General features: G+C 40.6%; 1 protein-coding gene and 1 long non-coding RNA gene across 5 annotated transcripts; both read left to right on the plus strand.

The window, feature by feature from the left end:
• The first annotated feature begins 12411 nt into the window (after positions 1-12411).
• LOC123049230 (uncharacterized) lies at positions 12412-14734 on the plus strand. 4 transcript variants are annotated; one of them, XR_006423499.1, is made up of 4 exons: positions 12420-12532; positions 12663-12708; positions 12826-12910; positions 14264-14734. It is a non-coding gene; the product is annotated as an uncharacterized lncRNA (long non-coding RNA). The 4 variants fall into 4 exon arrangements; XR_006423497.1 differs by having other exon boundaries at positions 12495-12592; XR_006423498.1 differs by lacking the exon at positions 14264-14734 and having other exon boundaries at positions 12412-12532; positions 12826-13125.
• A 4344-nt stretch (positions 14735-19078) lies between these two features.
• LOC123052770 (protein ANTAGONIST OF LIKE HETEROCHROMATIN PROTEIN 1) lies at positions 19079-20925 on the plus strand. The gene is made up of 2 exons (XM_044476108.1): positions 19079-19431; positions 19697-20925. Exons 1-2 carry the CDS (start codon positions 19113-19115, stop codon positions 20749-20751), a joined length of 1374 nt encoding a protein of 457 aa, XP_044332043.1. The 5' UTR covers positions 19079-19112; the 3' UTR covers positions 20752-20925.
• Positions 20926-23479: the final 2554 nt, after the last annotated feature.

Raw genomic sequence — 23479 nt, forward strand, 5'->3', positions numbered from 1 at the left:
TCAAGCAGAAAGGCATTCTGCAACTCAACTTCGACTTGAAGTCCAATCTCTAAGGAAGATCGCGGAGAACACCAATGAGAACCTCATTGCTAAACAACTATACCTGGAAGCTATGACTGACATGCTAGGCCGGTCTCACAGCCTTGCTCAGTAGCTTGCGCAATAGCTCCAGCACAAGGCTAACCTTTCTTGACCTGTCTTGGAAGGGGTCTTGGTTCAGTATTATTTTGTTACGCCGCAATGGCGCCCAGTTTTTGTAATTTGCTTCTTCGTTGCGCTTTATGATCACTGGCGGTGAACTTCGATGCCTAGTGGATGTAATATACCATAAATCCTTTATTGTATAGTGTAGGTTTATTCTAATTTACTATGTCGTAATTTCTTTATTGTATATAGTAGGTTTGTTCTTAATTCCTACTAGTTACCGTATATGCCATCATTCGCTATCTGGAAAAAACAGGAACAATCTGATGTAGTCGATCAGGCCAAAACATTTGCGTCTAATGGGCCTGCATTTTAGCGGGCCACAATTGGGCCGGCCCGCAACTTTCTTGTGCCTGAAAGGCCATTGGGGCCCTTCACACTGTGCGCCAGGCCCACAACTTACACGGGCCTACATTCGGCCCAAAGTTTAGTTGGGCCTTCAGTGGACCCAATGCTTAGTTGGGCCCATGTAGCTTCGGGCCATTAACAAGCTGAATATTCTGCTGGCCTGTTACGGCCCAGAAGATACCATGGGCCTTTAGCAGGCCGAAATGCATGTTGGGCCTCAAGTTTCAATAGTCGTCCACGGGCCTTTAGGAGGCTGAAATGTAGGCCGGGCCATTATTGGCCCAGTTATATGACGGGCCATTACCATACCGAAACATATCTCGGGCCTTAGTTGGCCAACTGATATCATGGGCCTTTAAGAGGCCGAAAGCTTAGTAGAGGTATCAACGGGCCGAATTATACGAGAGGCCATTAACAGGCCCAAAGTCACGTTGGACTGAATTGTTGCCACCTTGATCACGGGTCGTTAGTGGGCCGGATGTTGCGTCAGACCATATATGGCCCATGGGCAGCACGGGCCATTCCCAGGCTCAAAGACACACCGGGCTGAAATGGGCCCATGTCTACATCGGGCCTCTAACAGGCTGAAATGTCACTGGGCCGTAATTGGGCCCAAATACTCGGTGAACAATTAACGGGCCAGATCTGGCTTTGGGCCATAAATGGGCCATGTTTAAGTAGGCCATTAGTGGGCCGGCCCACTAGTACCTAAGTAAATACTACGAACCTTTGACTGGGCCGGCCTTTTTAAACTTTATGGGCTCTGTTAGGCCCTACCACGTGTCGATGTATCATAGGCACGTCTCCCCCATTGGATGGACGACATATGGCCCACCGAGGAGCTGACACGTGTTTCCTCCGACCAATGATGATTTTACACATGGAAAATCCCCATTAGTCCGGGCTATTAACGGGTTATCGGATCCAAACCAGAACCCGATAGCTTAACAGCGACCTGTTATAGTGGATGCCATCTGTCGGTTACCCTTGATGAAAGCACTTCCATGACGCACCATTTATCGTCATGGAAGTGCACACTTCCGTGATGATAATTTTGGCATTGTGATGGAACACTTCTATGACATCACAGGTATGACTATCTTGATTCTGTCATAAAATCGTCATGGATGTACATGCATGACAGAAAACGTGACCTACTATGACAAACACGTATTATCATGGAAGTGGTTTTTTGTAGTGTTGGGGGAGGTGCCACGGTATCGTGTCACCATCACTTTTGTTATCTTTACCTATCTTAGTTGGATCCTTAGCTATTTTGTGATTTAGCACAATAAAAGTTTAGTATGATCTATTTTCGAGTGCTAGTTTCATGATCTATCTATCTATGTAATCGAGTTGAGAGTTATATAATAAAGATTAGTTTGAGTTTTTGCTTGTTTAATTTTTTTTGTTTCAATCAAAATAAAGGAAATAATGAAAAAGATCATATGCCAATCTTATGGAAAGTAATGACATTACATAAGTAAAAGTATAAGTGGTAAAATTTATTGAAAGTTGACAAACATAGCATTAGTCAATGATGCAATTCATGAAATAATTAATAAGGGAATAGAAGATTCACATGCAAATACACTATCTTGGACATCTTTTATGATTGTGAGCCCCCATTAAGTATTTGATGACAAATTGTTGATGTTGGACAAGGAAGATAACGTAAGGATTTATGTTTGTTCATATTATCATAGAAGTTATATTGTGATAGATCCTCGAACATGTGGTGCTTGCCCAATATCTTTGCTAGCCAAAAATCCGCACCAAGTAGAGATACTACTTGTGCATCCAAAAACTTTACACCCAATCTCAAGTTATGAGAGTCAACTAAACCTACCTATGGATTGAATAAGATCCTTCAAGTAAGTTGTCATCGGTGCTTAAGGCAATAAAAATTGCTTCTAAATATGTATGAGCTTTTAGTGCAAGAGAAAATAAGCGTTGTACAAACTTGTGATGGCAAAGTAATAAAAGCGATGGACTGCATAATAAAGGTTGCTATCATAAGGGGCAATATAACATGACGTTCTTTTGCACAAAGAGTGTGTGCATGCAAAAATAAAAGCGCATGACAACCTCGGCTTCCCTCTGCGAAGGGCCTATCCTTTACTATTATGTATTTACTTTTTATGCAAGAGTCAATAGTGTCTCCTCTATTCCTTTTTTATTTTTCTCTTTTGCAAGCATCATGTGGTGGGGAAAGATCTAGGCACATATATCCAGTTGGATATGAGTGATCATGAGTTATTATTGTTGACATCACCCTTGAGGTGAATAATTTGGGAGGCGAAATTATAAGCCCCTATCTTTCTATGTGTCTCGCTGAAACTTTTTGCTCCATATATATGTTGTGAGTGTTAGCAATCATATAAGAGTAAATGACGGTTGAGTATGTGGACTTGCCAAAAAAGCTCCGACACGAGACCCTTCCTAAAAATATGATGAATTGCAATTGCATTATTGACTGAGAACATAGTTTGTTAGTTTCCAAGAAAGTTTATTCCTTATACTTGGATGCTGTGATGACTTGTTACTTGCTCATGAGAAGTTTTATGATAAAGTTTATTGCGCTTATAATAATGATCATGATGCTACTATGTCCGTATTTTGTTTTATCGACACCTCTCTCTCTAAACATGTGGACATTATTATTGATATCGACTTTCGCTTGAGGACAAGTGAGGTCTAAGCTTGGGGGAGTTGATACGTCCATTTTGCATCATGTTTCTATCGGAGAACGTAGGATGAAAATGTGCATAGATTACCCCAATGTCACCCCGGGAATCCATGAGTTAAGTGCCAAAACATACGTCAACTGAATCAATAGAACATCCCATTGTCACCACAGATATCGCATCGCCAGACATACATCAAGTGTTCTCAAATCCAATACTCAATCCAACATAACAAAATCTCAAAGATTAAGACTCAATTCATCACAAGAAGGTAGAGGGGGAGAAACACCATATGATCCAACTATAGTAACAAAGCTCGCGGTACATCAAGATCGTGCCAAATCAAGAACACGAGAGAGAGAGAGAGAGATCAAACACATAGCTACTGGTACATACCCTCAGCCCCGAGGGTGAACTACTCCCTACTCGTCATGGAGACCGCGGGGATGATGAAGATGGCCTCCGGTGATGGTTTCCCCCTCCGCCAGGGTGCCGAAACGGGCTCCCAATTGGTTTTACGTGGCTACAGAGGCTTGTGGCGCCGGAACTTCCGATCTAGGGTTCTTTTCGGAGGTTTCTGTATTTATAAAAAAATTGGCCTCGGAAACAAGTCAGGGGGTGCCCGAGGGGCCCACAAGCCCTTAGGGCGCGCCCTGGAGGCTTGTGGCCTACTCGGGACTCTTCTGGCCCAGCTCCGGTGCTTCAGGATTCTCTTTGGGTCCATAAAAAATCACCGTAAATTTTCAGCCCATTCCGAGAACTTATACTTCTGCAAAAAAATTACACCACGGTAGTTCTGCTGAAAACAGCATCTGTTCGGGTTAGTTCTAACAAAATCATACCAAAACCATATAATTTTTTTGCAAACATGGCATGAATACTTCATAAATTAAAGATACGTTGGAGACGTATCATCATCCCCAAGCTTAATTCCTACTCGTCCTCGAGTAGGTAAATGATAAAAGAAAGAATTTATGAAGTTTGAATGTTACCTAGCATATTTATCAATGTAATCTTCTTTATTGTAGCATGAATGTTCAGATCCATAAGATTCAAAACAAAAGTTTAATATTGACATAAAAATAATGATACTTCAAGCATGCTAATAAAGCAATCATGTCTTCTCAAAATATCATGGCCGAAGAAAGTTATCCCTACAAAATCATATAGTCTAGTTATGCTCTATCTTCATCACACAAAGTATTTCATCATGCACAACCCCGATATTAGTCGAGCAATTGTTTCATACTTTAGTATTCTCAAACTTTTTCAACTTTCATGCAATACATGAGCGTGAGACATGGATATAACACTATAGGTGGAGTAGAATATGGTGGTTGTGGAGAATACAAAAATAATTAGAAAGTCTCACATTAACTACGCATATTAACGGGCTATGGAGGTGCCCATCAATAGATATCGATGTGAGTGAGTAGGGATTTCCATGCAATGGATGCACTAGAGCTATAAGTGTATGAAAGCTCAAAATGAAAACTAAGTGGGTGTGCATCCAACTTGCTTGCTCATCGAGACCTAGGGCAATTTAAGGAAGCTCATCACTGGAATATACAAGCCAAATTCTATAATGAAAAATTCCCACTAGTATATGAAAGTGACAAAATAGGAGACTCTCTATAATGAAGACCATGGTGCTACTTTGAAGCACAAGTGTGGAAAAAGGATAGTAACATTGTCCCTTCTCTCTTTATCTCTCATTTTTTTGTCTTTTTTTGCTTGCGCTCTTTGGCCTCTTTTTTTATTTTGGGCTCTTTGGCCTCTTTTTATTTTTTTAAGTCCGGAGTCTCATCCCAACTTGTGAGGGAATCATAGCCTCCATCATCCTTTCCTCACATGGGACGATGCTCTAATAATGATGATCATCACACTTTTATTTACTTACAACTCCAGAATTACAACTCAATACTAGAACAAAGATATGACTCTATATGAATGCCTCCAGCGGTGTACCGGGATGTGCAATGATCAAGAGTGACATGTATAAAAAAATATGAACGGTGGCCTTGCCACAAATACTATGCCAACTACATGATCATGCAAAGCAATATGACAATGATGGTATGTGTCATAATAAACGGAACGGTGGAAGTTGCATGGCAATATATCTTGGAATGGCTATGGAAATGCCATAATAGGTAGGTATGGTGGCTTTTTTGAGGAAGGATGGTGGTTATAATGCACTGACGAAAGTTGCACGGTACTAGAGAGGCTAGCAATGGTGGAAGGGTGAGAGTGCGTATAATCCATGGACTCAACATTAGTCATAAAGAACTCATATACTTATTGCAAAAAGTTTATTAGCCATCGAAACGAAGTACTAATATGCATGCTCCTAGGGGATAGGTTGGTAGTATTTAACCATCACGTGCTCCCGACCTCCACACATAGGATGACAATAAAAAAACAAATCATGCTCCGACTTCATCACATAACGGTTCACCATATGTGCATGCTACGGGAATCACAAACTTTAACACAAGTATTTCTACCAATCCACAATTACTCACTAGCATGACTTTAATATCACCATCTTTATATCTCAAAACAAATGCAAGGAATCAAACTTCTCATATATTCAATGCTCTTATATGAAAGTTTTTATTATATCCCTCTTGGATGCCCATCATAACCTAAGCAAATTACCATGCTATTTATAAGACTCTCAGAAATAATATAAGTGAAGCATGAGATTTCATCAATTTCTTCAAAATAAAACCACCACTGTGCTCTAAAAAGATATAAGTGAAGCACTAGAGCAACTAACAAACTACTCCAAAAAGATATAAGTGAACATCAATGAGTAGTTGAATAATTATGCAGCTATGTGAGGACTCTCTCCCATTTAAGAATTTCAGATCTTAATATTTTATTCAAACAGCAAGCAAAACAAAATAAAATGACATTCCAAGAATAGCACATATCATGTGAAGAAGCAAAACACTTAGGCTCAACCAAAACTAACCGATCATTGTTGAAGAAGAAAGGTGGGATGCATACCGGGGCATCCCCAAGCTTAGATGCTTGAGACTTCTTGAAATATTAACTAGGGATGCCTTGGGCATCCCCAAGCCTGAGCTCTTGTGTCTCCTTAATTCCTTTTATAACATGGTTTTCCTAAATCTCAAAAACTTCATCCATACAAAACTTAACAAGAACTCATGAGATGAGTTCGTATAAATCAAATGTGAAACCTTATCATTCTCTACTGTAGAAAATCACTAAAATTATAATTTTACATTGCATACTAAATGCCTCTGCATATTTAATACTCCTATCCTCAAATAGAATCATTAAACAAGCAAACATATGCAAACATAACAGCAATCTGTCTAAACAGAACAGTCCGTAAAGAATGCAAGAGGAATCATACTTCCCTAACTCCAAAAATTCTGAAAAAATACCACACTTTAGAATTTTTTGGTTACTCATTGTGTAAATATTTCAAGATTTTATCATGTTTTGACTATTCACAAATATTCAGACAATGATAGAAAACTTTCTGTTTTCAAAACAACAGCATATAGACTTGCAAAATAAGCATGGTAAAGGCTATACTTGAACTTTTTATTGAACTAAAATATGCAAAACATTACTATAACTAACATCAAGAAAATCCTAGTAAAATAAAATGACGCTCCAAGCAAAACTCATATCATGTGATGAATAAAAATATAGCTCCAAGTGAGGTTACCGATAATGTTGGAGACAAAAGAGGGGATGCCTTCCGGGGCATCCCCAAGCTTAGTTGCTTGGATCTTCCTTGAATATTAACTTGGGGTGCCTTGGTAATCCCCAAGCTTAGGGTCTTGCCACTCCTTATTCTCCTCATATCGAGATCTCACCCAAAACTTGAAAACTTCAATCACACAAAACTTAACGGAACTTCGTGAGATGGGTTAGTATGATAAAGACAAATCATTCACTTTGATACTGTCAAGATAAGATTCATAATTTTTCTCACACAATTCCTACTGTACTTTATCATTTCCACAATTTATATCACTTAATATAAGCTATGGAAACACTAAAACAAGCAAACTATGCATTGAAAACAGAATCTGTCAAAAACAGAACAGTCTATAATGATCTTAACAACAACCATACTTCTGCTACTCCAAAATTCCGAAAAATTAGGACAACCTGGGAATTTTGTATATCAATCTTGTGTAAAAACTTCATATCAAAACCACGCTTCCGTGATTTTTTAAAATTATGTCAATGAGCGCAAAAGTTTCTGTTTTTCAGCAAGATCAAATCAACTATCACCATAGATCATCCCAAAGGTCTTACTTTGCACTTTATTGAAACAAAAGCTATAAAACATGATTACTAGAGTATCATAATCATGGTAACACACAAAAACAGAAGGGGTAAATGTTGGGTTGTCTCCCAACAAACACTTTTCTTTAATGCCTTTCTAAGCTAGGCATGATGATTTCAATGATGCTCACATAAAAGATAAGAATTGAAACATAACGGGAGCATCATGAAGCATATGACTAACACATTTAAGTCTAACCCATTTCCTATAGGGATTTTGTGAGCAAACAATTTATGGGAGCAAGAATCAACTAGCATAGGAAAGGCAAAACAAACAAAACTTCAAAACTTTAAACACATAGAGAGGGAACTTGATATTATTGCGATATGTAGAAGCATATGTTCCTCTCTCATAATAATTTTCAGTAGCATCATGAATGAATTCAACAATATAGCTATCACATAAAACATTATTTTCATGATGCACAAGCATATAATTTTTTTTACTCTCCACACAAGAAAATATATTCTCATGAATAGTAGTGGGAGCAAACTCAACAAAATAACTATCATGTGAGGCATAATCCAATTGAAAATTAAAATCATGATGACAAGTTTCATGATTATCATTATTGTTTATGGCATACATGTCATCATAATAATCATCATAGATAGCAACTTTGTTCTCATAATCAATTGGAACCTCTTCCAAAATAGTGGATTCATCACTAAATATGCCTCTCCAAATCCACTTTCATAATTGTTACAATAAGATTCAACACCCTCCGAAATAGTGGGATCATTACTACCTAGAGTTGACACTCTTCCAAACCCACTTTCATCAATATAATCATCATAAATAGGAGGCATGCTTTCATCATAATAAATTTTCTCATCAAAACTTGGGGGACTAAAAACATCATCTTCATCAAACATAGCATCCCCAAGCTTATGGCTTTGCATATCATTAACATCATGGATATTCAAAGAATTCATACTAACAACATTGCAATCATGCTCATCATACAAATATTTTATGCCAAACATTTTATTGAGTTCTTCTAACAATTGAGAACAACTTTCCTTTCCATCATTTTCACGGAAGACATTAAAAAGATGAAGCATATGAGGCAACCTCAATTCCATTTTTTGTAGTTTTCTTTCATAGACTAAACTAGTGATAAAAAAGAAACTAAAAGATCCAATTGCAAGATCTAAAGATATACCTTGAAGAACTCACCTCCCCAGCAACGGCACCAGAAAAGAGCTTGATGTCTACTACACAACCTTCTTCTTGTAGACTCGTGTTGGGCCTCCAAGCGCGGAGTTTTGTAGGACGGTAGCAATTTTCCCTCAAGTGGATGACCTAAGGTTTATCAATCCGTGGGAGGCATAGAATGAAGATGGTCTCTCTCAAACAACCCTTCAACCAAATAACAAAGAGTCTCTTGTGTCCCCAACACAACCAATACAATGGTAAATTGTATAGGTGCACTAGTTTGGCGAAGAGATGGTGATACACGTGTAATATGGATGGTAGATATAGGTTTTAGTAATCTGAAAATATAAAAACATCAAGGTAAGTAGTAACAAAAGTGAGCAAAACGGTATTGCAATGCTTGAAAACAAGGCCTAGGGTTCCTACTTTCACAAGTGCAAATTCTCTCAACAATGATAACATAATTGGATCATATAACAATCCCTCAACGTGCAACAAAGAATCACTCCAAAGTTTCTATCGGAGAGCATAGGAAGAAAACATGCATCAACCCCTATGCATAGATTACCCCAATGTCACCTCGGTAATCCGCGAGTCAAGTGCCAAAACATACGTCAAGTGAATCAATAGAACATCCCCTTGTCACCACATATATCCCATCGCAAGACATACATCAAGTGTTCTCAAATCCAGTACTCAATCCAACATAACGAAACCTCAAAGAGCAAGACTCAATTCGTCACAAGAAGGTAGAGGGGGAGAAACACCATATGATCCAACTATAGGAACAAAGCTCGCGGTACATCAAGATTGTGCCAAATCAACAACACGAGAGAGAGAGAGAGCAAACACATAGCTACTGGTACATACCCTCAGCCCCGAGGGTGAACTACTCCCTCCTCGTCATGGAGACCGCCGGGATGATGAAGATGGCCTCCGGTGATGGTTTCCCCCTACAGCAGGGTGCCGGAACAGGCTCCCGATTGGTTTTTCATGGCTACAGAGGCTTGCGGCGGCGGAACTTCTGATCTAGGGTTCTTTTCGAAGGTTTTTGTATTTATAAGAATTCTTGGCGTCGGAAACAAGTGAGGGGGTGCCCGAGGGGCCCACAAGCTCTCAGGGCGCGCCCTGGAGGCTTGTGGCCTCCTCGGGACTCTTCTAGCACAGCTCTAGTGCTTCGGGGTTCTCTTTTGGTCCATAGAAAATCACCATAAATTTTCAGCCCATTCTGAGAACTTTTATTTCTACACAAAAATGACACCATGGTAATTCTGCTGAAAACAGCGTCAGTCCGGGTTAGTTCTAATAAAACCATACCAAAACCATATAAAATTCCTGCAAACATGGCATGAATACTTCATAAATTAAAGATACGTTGGAGATGTATCACCATCCAACGACTCGCCATCTAGTCGGGTCCTATTATAGGTTGTCATGGCATGAATACTTCAGAGCAAGGTTGTTCACAACATTGTGTCGGAGATGACTGGATTATCATGGAAGCCAAGCTATGGATTGCAATTGGAGGAAGAAGGTCGATGGGATGGGCTTTTTCATACCTGTGTTGTAGTACAAGAGAGATCATGTGCCATGACAATCGACCACATGAATTTGATCAACGCCACAAGCATCGAGATGGTGGAGAAGTTGGAGCTACCAATCACACCATGTCCACAACCATACTCGTTCGGTTAGGGTCAAGAAGAGCTCACTGTCATGCAGCAAACCAAGGTACCATTTTTGTTGGAAAATTATTTTTGCGAGGTTTTGTGCGACGTGATTCCAGCACCGATGATTTCATTTAAAGACATTATAACCTAGCACTATTCCAGTCCTCTCAGACCATCAGCCTTTTTGGCCGTTGGATCCTTTGTTGACAATTTCGGTTGTCCAATTAGCGTTTCAACTTTTTCTCGCTGTCAGATCTTCGTTTCAGCGCCGATGTACCGCGACCTGGGCCACCTGTCCTAATGGGCCGCTAATCTGGGGACTTTTTTGAAGGCCTGTCATTGATCCACCCGGTCGCTAACCCTCCTGAAGAAAAAAATTGATCAGCGGACAGAAACTGCTTGGTCGTTGCAAGAGAAAGGAGAAGGGGGATCCACCAGAAAATCCTATTTGCCGCTCACTGCGTCAAACTGCCGGCGCTTCGCACAGGCGAGCGACCGAGCAGCGACGCAACGGGTCGGCCCGTTTAACCGTTCCAACGCCCCCGGTTTTGGGAACCTTCTAGAGGTTCCCAGCTGGTTTTTTCTGGTTATAGGAAACTTCTAGAAGGTTCCTTGAATCGGTTTATTCTTTATTCTGTATTTTCTTTTTTCTTTTCTTTTCTCTCATTTTCCTTTTTCTTTTTTTTCATTTGTTTCTTTTTTGTTTTTTATTAATTTAAAATTTGTGCACAATTCAAAACAAAATCACGGTTTCAAAGTTTCGGCATAATTCAAAAGCTGTTCACGGTTTCAAAATTTGTTCAGAATTCGAAAAATATTCACAATTTTGTTCACGAATTTGAAATTTGTTGATGTTTTAAAATTTGTTCACAATTTGAAAAATGCTCGCAGTTTCATAATTCGTTCACAGATTCAAAAATGTTCACGGTTTTATAATTTTATTCACGAATTTGAAATTTATTCATGTTTCAAAATATGTTCACAATTCAAAAAATATTCACAATTTTACAATTTTTTCATGAATTTGAAATTTGTTCATGTTTCAAAATTTGTTCACAATTCAATAAATGTTCGTGGTTTCAAAATTTGTTCACAATTTGAAAAATGTGTGGTTTCAAAATTTATTCACATTCCAAACAATGTCCGCGGTTTAAAATTTAGAGATTTGTTCGTGCTTTTAAAAATATCAAATTTTGAAAAAGTGGTCGTGATTTCAAAAAATGTTCGCATGTTTTCAAAAATTCTTCGGGTATCTGAAAAAATATTCTTGTTGTACAATAATTGTTCAGAGTGGTTTTGTTCAAATTTCTGAAAACTTTTCAAAAAATGTTCGGGATTCAAGAATTGTTCCCATTCTCAAAAACTGTTCACAAATTTCAGAAAAATGTTCATGTTTCCAAAACAATTTTCATATTTTAAAAAAATGTTCGTCTATTCAAAAAATTAAAATTTTGTTTTCTTTTTTGAAAAATGTTCGGGATATCAAAAATTGTTCACGTTTTAAATTTCTTTTCGTGTTATGTTTTTTCCATTTTCCTAAAAAAATGTTTGCTGTTTCTAAAATTTTTCATGTTTTGAAAAAATGTTCGCAATTGTCAAAAAGTGTTCGCCGTTTGTAAATAATGTTGAGGACTTCTAAAATTGTTCACGGTTGCTTTATTTTTTTGAAAAATTTCAAAAATTATAAAATTTGGTCAAGTTGAAAATAAATATTTTCCTTTGCAAAATAGGAATTTCAAAATTGTTCATAATTTCCAAGAGAATGGTAAAAAAAATCAATAAATGTTCCAAATCTGCTTCCACCGTCTTTTTTTAGGATCAAATGCCTCCATTGACTGTTCTTAAACGTATGTTCTAAGAAGTTGTTAACTCCCGGCGTGAGCTCTAGTGGCTAGCTGCATGCGGGTAAAAGTGCCAGTTCGTGTGTTCGAATCCCACAGGCACCTTTTTTTGTCGTGGTTTTTGCGTCATGCTATAATGCGTTCAACTTCGGTTGTACTGGGCCGGCCCATTCGTCGATCCCCCTGTGCGGCGCGCGCTCCATTTGCCGCAATATGCGGCGTATAGGAGGTCCTGGATCCACCGGTGCGCGGGAAAGGAGAAGGGGATCCGCCGCTGCGCGAGAGGTGAGAGGCCGATGCAGGGATGGATCGATCGGTCATGGCACCCTATCTGTTTGGTGACGGGTGATGTTGCCGGCGCCCCATCTCTCTTTCTCCCACCATAGCTCGCTCACCTCAACCCTCTCTCTTGCAGGTCAGCGGCGAGCCGATGACTCTAGGTCATGTCGCCATCATCACATGTAAGCCCCATCTCCGCACGCACACATATCTCTTTCTCTCGCAAGCCGCACACACGTTCTTCCCCCTCCCCCCTGCTTGATTCAACTCATCTGCTACATGATTACATCACATTGCAGGAGAGGTCTTCCATGTGGTGATCTGTCCATGTGTGTTTGCTATGGAACTGGTCAGTGGTTGAGCCCTAGATTTGAGCTCCTCATGGTAATACCAATCCTTAAAGACATCTTCTAATAAATTCTGTGTAGCCAATCCAACGCATTTCCGTGCAGCCACACTATTTTGCTATGGTTACATACAGCTCACAGTGGTTGGGTTGTATATTTTTAATGTTTAGTACTGCACCATAAGATTATTTAGTCATACTCATACAAAACCATGTTCTTTTTTTGTGTGGGAAGTACAAAACCATGTTCTCATTTGCTTGTTGAATGGAGCTTGTTATTCTCTTATTTATACAACCAATTCATAGCCATTCATAGCCATACATCCCCATGTTCTCATAGACATGAACTGGTCAGTGGTTTTGGACCGTTGTAGCCCGAGTGATTTTCTCAACTGCAGATGTAGAAGAATAGGTACAAAAAGAGGTATGATTTTCTCTCCAGTTGAGAACATGAGGGGTAGAGAGAGGAAAACACCATCGATATAATTGGAGAAAGCAGACCGATTTCATTGTGCCGCTTTATCGCCGGCAATTTGTGTGTCAGAATATGTTTTTAGAGCCAAGATGATTAAGAAAAATGGAGCAACCAAATGAAAAATGCATGTTGTGCAGAACAAAATGACAACTTCCTGCCATAATGTGAAGAACCGTTTGTCAACAGTATGCCATAATCAATTTACCTCTCGACACTGAAAAATACAAATGGCGCACTATAAGTCTTGTCCAAAGATTCGTGTTGGGCAGGAGAAGAAGTTAATATTTGTGATATACATAAAGTTGATCCTTATGTAGAACCAATACAAAAGAATCTAGATTGATTATCTTACATGTTATCTCAACAGTATGCCATAATCAATTTACCTCTCGACACTGAAAAATACAAATGGCGCACTGTAAGTCTTGTCCAAAGATTCGTGTTGGGCAGGAGAAGAAGTTAATATTTGTGATATATATAAAGTTGATCCTTATGTAGAACAAATACAAAAGAATCTAGATTGATTATCTTACATGTTATATATGTTTAGTTGCAGTGAAGAATCATGGAACGCCTGAGTTGAAAAATAATGTCATAAAATTTGACAAGGTAACATGCGATCTTATTTAGTTTGTGGGGTGAATTGGCAAAGTAAGTTTCTTAAGCTTTACATCAATTCTCCCAAAATACTACATGGATTGCTTCTCCACTAGGCTATGCGCCATCTTTAATTTAGTTTGTGGGGTGAATTGACAAAGTATGTTCCTTAAGCTTTACATCAGTTCTCCGAAAATACTACATGGATTGCTTCGTCATTAGGATGTGCATCATCTTTAATCTACCGTATTTTCCCTTACCATTACCTTCTCCATCGGTTCAGTCTGACTCGTCCAAATCTGTTTTTCTTTTGCTATAGGTTATGGTATATCGGTTTGGGGATTATTGGAGGCTAGATCTAGATTATTTTTCCAGAAGTGGAATTCATGAGCTGACTATTTAAAATGGCTGCTGATCGGGTAGTTAACATGCATTAGGGAAAATGGAGGACTGTCTAAATGAAGATGAGTTCCTTGTCCAGTGTATTGTAGTCTCTAGGAGAGTGGCAAGGAAGATACATCCCTTAAGCTATTATGCTCTTTGCAGTGCTATAAAAGCAGTTCGAAATCAGTTGAACCAAATCAAAACGCATTAGACAAAACAACAGAGAATGGATATGATATGCATGGTTCTTGAATCATGGTAAGTGGCATATGTTCCCTATACATTGATGTCAGTTTTAAATCAACCGGAGTGGCATACCCAATAATATAGTGTCCAAGCCTTCTTTAATTCCTTCTTTTGTCAATCTGTGCCCTAATCGTGTCATATATTCAAAAGATTTCTTAGACATAGTAGTAGTTTTCTGTTCTAAATTATGTATTATATACCATTACTTGGTCCTTGCTGATGTACAACAGGATTTAGTCCTTGTATGCAATTGTTGGCAGTTTTGCATCTTTACTCTCATAATGTAAAAATATAAGACTAGAAAAAACTAATCATTTTGTGTAAGTGGACCCCTTTATGTTTATAGAACTAATAAAAATTATCTGCAATATGTGAGTAAGTTTATATAGATCTAATTATATGTTTTGTGTGTCGACATATTTACGTCTATTCCGGTCATTCTATTGTCAAAATGGAAGGACGCAGCAACGCGCGCCAACGATGATCTAGTGTCACTTGTTATTGGTCGAGCCATGGTACAAAGAGCATGGTGTTGCTTATGCAAAACACACAGATATACCGTCAAGAGGGGTAAGAGGTGCAGCCTCGTGCCAATGAATGACGATCATTTTATTTCTTGGAGGAAAGAACATCTTCAAAAGATAAAAGAGCAGAATGAAAAAGAAAATAATAAGATCAAAGTTGCTGAAATTTCTGTGGTTGTCATTCAATCGAGTGAGGAAAACATGCCGAAGAGGTCAACTCAAATCCGAGGACGGTTTTGATGGGGGGGGGGGGGATGATATGACCAAAACTAAATTTATTTGTATCGACGACCACCACGATGTAGAAGACGCTGGTCTAGGTCAAGTTATGGCAGCTTCACTTGATAACATGATGCATCCTAATCAGGAAAATATTAAGGTTGAACCAGAGTCAACAGTTGGTGTTGTGCCAAAATATGGACGCACGCTATGGAAGGGAAAAACTCCATCACATGCACGTTTGAAGGTTTGCAACAACTTGATTGTCTGTTTATGTTGTCACATCCAGAACAAGACCCAGCTGTACGAAAAAAGTCTAAAACAAACCTTCAACTTGTAGACGAAAGCTAAATTGAACCGTGAACTTGCAATCCCGGAAATCAGCACACCGAACTTTCTAAATCCAGTCTATTTTAAACCTTGATGGTATGTAGTTGGTATTCGCTGACGTGGCAAGGATTGCTGGCTGGACATTACGACGAATTGGACTGGCCCATTAACACAGACGCTCGCTCTGTTTTTTTTATTTTCTTTGTTTTTCATTTACATAATGATAATAACTTCTTTTAAATTTTCGTAACGAAAATATACATTTTTTTACAAACCCACTTGTCTTCTACGAGGCAACGGCAACTCATCAAGTAAAGAACGGCTGCGGTAATTTTCGTTGGTGTCGAAACGTTAGACCCCAAGATTATAAGGAGGGAGTAGTAGGAGCGACAAAAATTGCAAGCGGCCACAAAAAATGAGCTCAACAATATTTGAACTCAGGACGTCGCACTCGCAGAGGCCACACATAGCCAATCACCCTGAAGGCTATTAATGATTATGTTTAGCGCGCACTATAATATAAGAACAGAAATGAGCGTTCATACATGAAAACCTTTTTGAAAAAAATTCGAAAAATTTCTTAGAAAAACTGTAAAGAAATTTGAAATACCGAATATATATTTTTAACGCAAATAATTTACGAAAATCCAAAACATTTTTTTTGAAAAATGTGACACAGTAACATTTTGCCAATATGCACATTTTAAAATCTGTTCCCATTTCTTCCAAAAATGTTTATGTCTTAATAGTGTTAACTCAAAATTGATTGTGTTTTCCAAAAATGTTCGTTTTTAAAAAGTATTCAGTATTTTAAAAAGTTATCGCACTTAAAAAAAATCAGAGATTTAAAAATTGTTCGTGCCTGCACGTTTCTAATATTGTTTTGCCCTTAAAGAATCTGTCAAATCTCGACGCTGTTGTGCGTGGATAAATTATTCTGGTCTCTCAGTATAGCAACATCAGCTAAAGCTTCTGAGGGCTAGCTGCATCAGTTTAGCAGAGGCAGATCGCAAGTTTGATTTTTCAGAGATTTTTTACTTCGCGTGTTCGCTTGGCGTCTCTTGGCCGGCCTAATCGCTACTGCCGTCAACCATCCCTTTCGGTATTTTCATTTAGCCTGTTATGAAAAAATTCGTTTCTCGGCCGGCCCAGTTGTGACTACAGTCAACAATCCCGGGATTCGACGTGCCATGTCGACAATCCCTGTTTAAAAACGCTCTCAAGGTTTAAATTAGACTGGGATCAGAGAGTTTAGTATGCTGATTTTCGGGATTGCAAGTTTAAGATTTGATTTATTTTCGTCTACAAGTTAAAGGTTTATTTTGGACTTTTTTCCCGCTATACGTGTGAATCCTAATCAGCTACTGCTTCTCCCGATCAAGACCGCGAGAGCAAGCGTACGCCGGCACGTTCGATCGGTGGAAATTGCTTTCCTTGAGAGACATTGGATGGGGGCCACTGAATAAATTGTATTTAATAATTTTGGTATTTAATCTGTAATGAATACATGCTAAAATAAAGAACATAATCAGGTTCGCTTTTTAGTTATTGGGTCGATAGTTAGACTAGTCACAATGGTAGTAACTTAGACTAGTAACATGCATATGTTAGTAGTCTATGTTACTATCTTTATAGTGGGGAGTAACATATGTATGATGCCATGCAACACTTCATTTATTAGGTTGTAGACTCATCTTATCTTGGTATGTGTGATATTACAGTAACTAGTTATGTTACCACATGTCTCTCTTTCCTCATTAATTACTCGCTACATTATATGTTTTGCCTAGAGATGTGTGATATTACCACCTATGTTACTCCCACTGTAGGTAGTCTTAGAAACATAGAGAATATTTTATACGGTCAACTTATTAGGCAAGTTAAAGTTGAATAGCTATTCTACTATATATATAGTCTTTTTTTGACGAGACTATATATAGTCCTGATACGGTCATTATAAGAGGAGGTGATATTTTAATATGAAATAGAGACGTGTTTTCGAGGGTAGACATCCGTATTAAGTTTTTGAGATAGCTTTAGAAACCTTTTTTGTTTGGCGTGTGAGGTACCGTCATCCAGATTGTTTCTCCCGTGCCGAGCCTCAAGGTTCAAACCCTCTACTCCATGTACATCACGTACGTGTGCGAGAGGCTACTGCTGCTGAAGGTGGAGTGTCGTGAAAGATTGGGCCATCCAACCACTCGCCATCTAGTCGGGTCCTATTAGATTTATTCTACCTTGTCTTGTATTTTAAGAAGATTCATGTACTCTTTCTCTCTTTCATCACTCAGGGTGTAGAATAAGTTAAAGAGAGAAATATTTACGCCCACGAGGCTCAGCAATATAACAACATTCTAACGATCTCCTCTCTAATCATCTTACAATAATTTATAAGAAAGAAATGCGAAGAAAGAGAAAGAGATAGTAATGGGTCCCACCATGTAAAACTGTCCCAGATGAATGAACTATTATTGGGAGCCGCTACGCGCCACCGGCGGATGCATTAGAACCATCCGCCGCATGGAGCTTCGTTGGATCAGCGCTCTGACAGCCATCAGATCTAACCACCACGCCCGTGACCACCTCCTTACTTCCTGGAACAACTGCTCAGTTTCGGAAACAAATTCCCCTGTCCGCCGTCCTGACATAGCTGCGCCCAGCGCGACGCCAGCCCCCACCACCGCAAAATCGCTGCCGCCGGCACCGGGGGACTAGTCCTTGTCGTGATCGCTGGAGTTGTTGCTCCTCCTCCGTCTCAGCCCCGCGAGCAGCTGCTAGCTCCAACCGAGCATAACGGCGACGACCTCTCACACCCTGCGCTTCTTCGACGTATTCTGCAACCAGAGCTATGTTTTTGAAACATGCCTCATGTTGCAATGTCTCACCACTCACTCTCTAACATCGGGCGCTCCTGCGGTGCTGCAACTTGGGCTATAGTTCTGTAACAAGACCCTTGTTGCAGAAAAAACCTTCACAACCGAAACATTTCTTTTCTTTCTGAAACAAAAGATATGTTGCAGAAATCTTTTGAAACAAGACTCCAGTTGTAGAAAAAAAACCTTCATCACCGAATCGTTTTTTCTTTCTTTCTGAAACTAGTCCTATGTTGCAGAAATCTACCGAAACAGGATCCTTATTGCAAGAAAAAGACTGGCGCGCGGGACTGACTTGTGGCCAGCGTGTCCACTTGATCAGGATTGATCTGACGGCTACGCAAGCGGCGGACGCTCGCGTGTGCATCAGTCGGATGAAGGTAAGCTTTTCCCGTTATTATTTTGTATTAATTGCCATACATATCAAAATTATGAAGGATAAGGGAGCAGAAATATTGTGTTTTAAAATAAATAAAGGAAAAATGTTGCAACATGTGGACCCCACACTGGCACACGGCAATAGGATGGCCCCACCTGTTAGCGTCTTTTGTTCTTGAGAGACCCACTCGTCGGTGTTGCTGGTAGAAGCACTATGGGTTCCCAAGGAAGCGAAGAGAAAGCCACCGGACAAGAGCAAGAAGGGTTGGAAGGCGGCGGCAGGATAGAGGAGAGGAGTCAGAAGATGGCTCCGGTGAAGAAGCCCAAAAAGGCCAAGCGGAAGATCAGTGACTCCGGCGAGACCAAGATCGATGACTCCAGCGAGGCGAAGACCAAGGACGCCAGCAAGGTCAAGAGAACCAAGTCCGGCGGCCCGTTGGCGTTGCTTCCGGCGGACCTTCGTGGCCCCGATACGGAATGGTGGTATGTCTTCCTCAGCAAGCACGCGGAACTCCACAAGGAAGCCGAATCAGGTACCGCACCTCCCAAACCCTCGCGCTTTCATCTCCTCCAACCCTGACAGTTCTGCCCCCCCCCCCCCCCCCCCCCTCTCGCTCCATTCGGCAGCCAATCTTGTTTGGTGTGTTTGTGTACGTATTTTGCCAAGATTTTGGGGTGGGCGGCCGTGTTCTTGTTGGAAGCACGAATCTTGTAGATTAATTGCGACCTTGCAATGCGATGCTGTCGAGACGAATCTTAGAGATATAATTCTGACCTTTTATTCACTCTGTTGGATAGGTGGTCGTGCTCCAGTGCCTTCAGATGATGAGGAAGCGTTCAGGTACTTCTTCAGGACATCGAGGAGGACTTTTGAGTACATCTGCTCGATTGTACGGGAGGATTTGATATCGAGGCCGCCTTCTGGGCTGATCAACATTGAGGGGAGACTGCTTAGTGTGGAGAAGCAAGTAGCAATTGCCATGAGGAGGCTGGCATCTGGGGATTCGCAGGTGTCCGTTGGAGCTGCTTTTGGTGTGGGGCAGTCTACTGTTTCCCAAGTCACATGGAGGTTTATCGAGTCGATGGAAGAGAGGGCTCGGCATCATTTGGTGTGGCCGGGCCAGGAGAGGATGGAGGAGATCAAAGCTAGGTTGGAGGCTGTCTCTGGTCTACCGAATTGCTGCGGTGCCATTGATGCCACACACATTATCATGACGCTTCCTGCTGTTGAATCATCTGAAGACTGGTGTGACCCTGCGAAAAACTACAGTATGTTCCTACAAGGTATTGTTGACAATGAGATGAGGTTTATTGATATTGTCACTGGATGGCCAGGGAGCATGACATTCTCACGCTTGTTAAAATGCTCTGGGTTTTACAAGCTCTGCGAGGCTGGAAAACGCTTGAATGGTCCTGTCAGAACTTCAGGGGAGGATTCAGAAATAAGGGAATTCATTGTTGGTGACATGTGTTATCCTCTACTGCCATGGCTTATGACTCCCTACCAAGGAGAAAGTCTATCTACCCCAATGGTCAACTTTAATGCCCGGCAAAAAACTGCAAGGATGCTTGGAACAAGAGCATTGGCACGGCTGAAAGGCTCCTGGAAGATCTTGCACAAAGTCATGTGGAGGCCTGATAAAAATAAGTTACCGAGTATCATCCTGGTGTGCTGTCTGCTTCACAATATAATTCTGGACTGCAACGACAAACTGCTTCCGGATATTCAGCTTCCAGATCATCATGATTATGGTTATAATGAAGAGAACTGCCAGCAAGAGAATCCTAATGGCAAAGTAATTAGAGAGATCATTACAGGATATCTCCCGACTTATGAAGAAACATCAAACTGAATTAAGCTGGATGGAAGCATAGTTGGAGATGTGATGATGTGTCTTTGTTCTATTGTTATTTACCTCAGTTATCCCTAATGTTCATGTTCTAGTTTAATCAGATCTGCTGGTTACAGTAAAGGTTCTGCATGAATGGTGTGATTTATTCCTTCAGCAATTAGCTACTTTGAAACACATGTTGAGTTAATTTTTTCCTGATGATGACAGTCCCTATCATGTTGAGTTCCATAATGTTGCTGAGGCCAGTTGTTTTGAATCAAGGAAATCAATTGTTTTTTCGAAAATGGGCAAAGGAATCATCTTTGAGGCTCTATTGTCATTAGCTACACAATTTTATTTTATATATTATACTGAATCCATGTTAGATAATTATTTAAACATGAGTTCTCCAGTCCTTTTAGTGGGTATACTGTCCATAATATGTCATGCTGTGGACAGTACTAGTCATGAATTCTTTGTTGACTCATCTTTGGTAGATTACTAGGCCACAGTTCCTATTTTATTACGTTTTGTGTTTGACATGACTGATGGTGATTTGCTGAACTTCTGAAGATAAAACTTAACATTCCATGATTTTTTTGGGGTGATTTGCTATTATTTCACTGATAAGGGTCTAAAATCCTTAAGTGGCAAGTGTTTTTATGTGTAATGAATACACCTTCTTTGATAGCACACTTGATACCCGTGAAATATTGACTCTATAGAGCATACTGATAATCTGACATCCTCTGATGTACAGGTAACTGTTTACAGCTAAGTAATACATTATAACTGTGATTTGACAAACAAACCCCTTGCATATTTCCCATGAAACGCTTATGTCCAAAATATTTCTGCCCTATCTTGCACACAGACTATAATCACAGATGCAGATAATTTCTTGACAGGCATTGGAGGGATAATATATCTTATACTCTCCATATACCTTTTTGTGCTTCTGACTTCGAGACGTGAACAGGTTACATGTGTTTCCTAATCCTGTTGTTTCTTGTTCCTTGTTTCGAATACCATTAATGTTTACCACCCTCATGGTCATTTTATTAGTTAATGGCAAGTAAATGTGAGTTCTGTGAAGTGATTTTGTACACATGAAGATTCTCATTCCTAGGAAATAGAGTAGAATGCATCAAAGGTCCTAATATTTTTCTGGAGGTGTCAAGTTAGTCCTAATTTTGTAAAACTGCATATCTATGTCCTAGAAGAATTTAAGTCGTTCATGCCCACATGTGGCGGATTGACCACTGCCATGTACTCCCTCCGTTCCTAAATATAAGTCTTTTTAGAGATTCCATTATAGAGACTACATTTAGATGTATATAGACGATTTTTAGAGTATAGATTTCACTCATTTTTCTCTGTATGTAGTCTATAGTGGAATCTCTTAAAAGACTTATATTTAGGGGACTGCTACGCGTCCACCGGCTGATCCGTATGAAACATCCGCCACCTCGACGGCCGTTCGATGCACACGTGTGCAGCCGTCCGATCTACTTCTGGCACGCAGCTCGGTCGCCTCCCCCGACCCATTAATTTCTGAAACAACGTCGAGTTGCAGAAACAAGTGCTTTGTTGCAGAATAACTTTGCAACACAGATGAGGTTGCAGAAACCTTTGCAGTAGAGTTTATGTTGTAGAAAAACTTCCGAAACATGGATGATGTTGCAGAATAACTTCTGAAACATGGATGATGTTGCAGAAAAAAAAAACATGGATGTGCGGTGCAGTGGGTCTACATGCGACACGCGTCACGTGCCGCAGGCGGCAGACGCCCAACGCTGGATCTGCAGTTGCAGGAAATGGTCATGAAATAAGAGCTGGGTTGCAGGAAACGGACACGGAGCCGGCGGAAGCTGGAATGCTCTCGGCCGTTTGATCAAGTCGCGATCGGACGGACACGGAGCAGGCGGAACAATCGCGCTGATCGGCCCGTAGGAGGGAAGAGTTTTCCTTATATTTAGGAACGGAGGTAGTAGACAACATTTCCTGCAAAATCCACCTGAAAAATTCCGTCCTCTAATTTTTTGGACGTTCTGGCGTGGCTCTGTCAACGGCGACCTGCTCTCTGTACGCATCCCCGTCGCGCGCCGGAGATTTTCTTGGGGCACGCCGAAAAAGGGAAGCGTCTTAATGGCAACGGTGGAACCCTGACGTAGGTCTCTCTCTCTCTCTCCAGCAGTCTAACAGTGTGCGGGGCGGCGTCAGCTAATGGTGGGTGGAGGCAACTGCACGACGCTGCAGGGCGCACGACATGGCGCTCTGCTGGATGAGCTTCAGGCCGCGTGACATGGCACTCTGCTGGATAAGTTTCAGGGCGCACGGCAGGTGATGATCTGCCAAGAACCTGATTTTGAGCAATTAACGTGCTCGACGAAATGCTTTACCGGAGAGGCAGCGCCAGCTTATCAGGACAAATCGTGCTGGAAGAGCAGGTCGCGGTTTTCCAGTGCTATGCTGACACATGCTCGCTAGCCTATCCCAGACGAGCCAGGCAAGGGCGCAGACGAAGCAGAGGGAGGTGTAAGAGATGTGTGCGAGCTACGCGAGGAGCTACGCACGGCAGGGTACATATCAGATGCCCGCCTTGTGCTGCACGACATGTACCCAGCAAACGCCTCGCCATCACGTTCGGGCTGGTGAGCATGCCACACGGCCATCTTTTTTGGTATTTTCTTCTCTCCGTCCATCTGTCTGCTTAAACGGGCCCGTATTCACATCACTGTTTGCTCTA

The sequence above is a fragment of the Triticum aestivum genome, chromosome 2D (genome assembly GCF_018294505.1).
Source record: "Triticum aestivum cultivar Chinese Spring chromosome 2D, IWGSC CS RefSeq v2.1, whole genome shotgun sequence".
Classification (NCBI taxonomy): Eukaryota; Viridiplantae; Streptophyta; class Magnoliopsida; order Poales; family Poaceae; genus Triticum; species Triticum aestivum.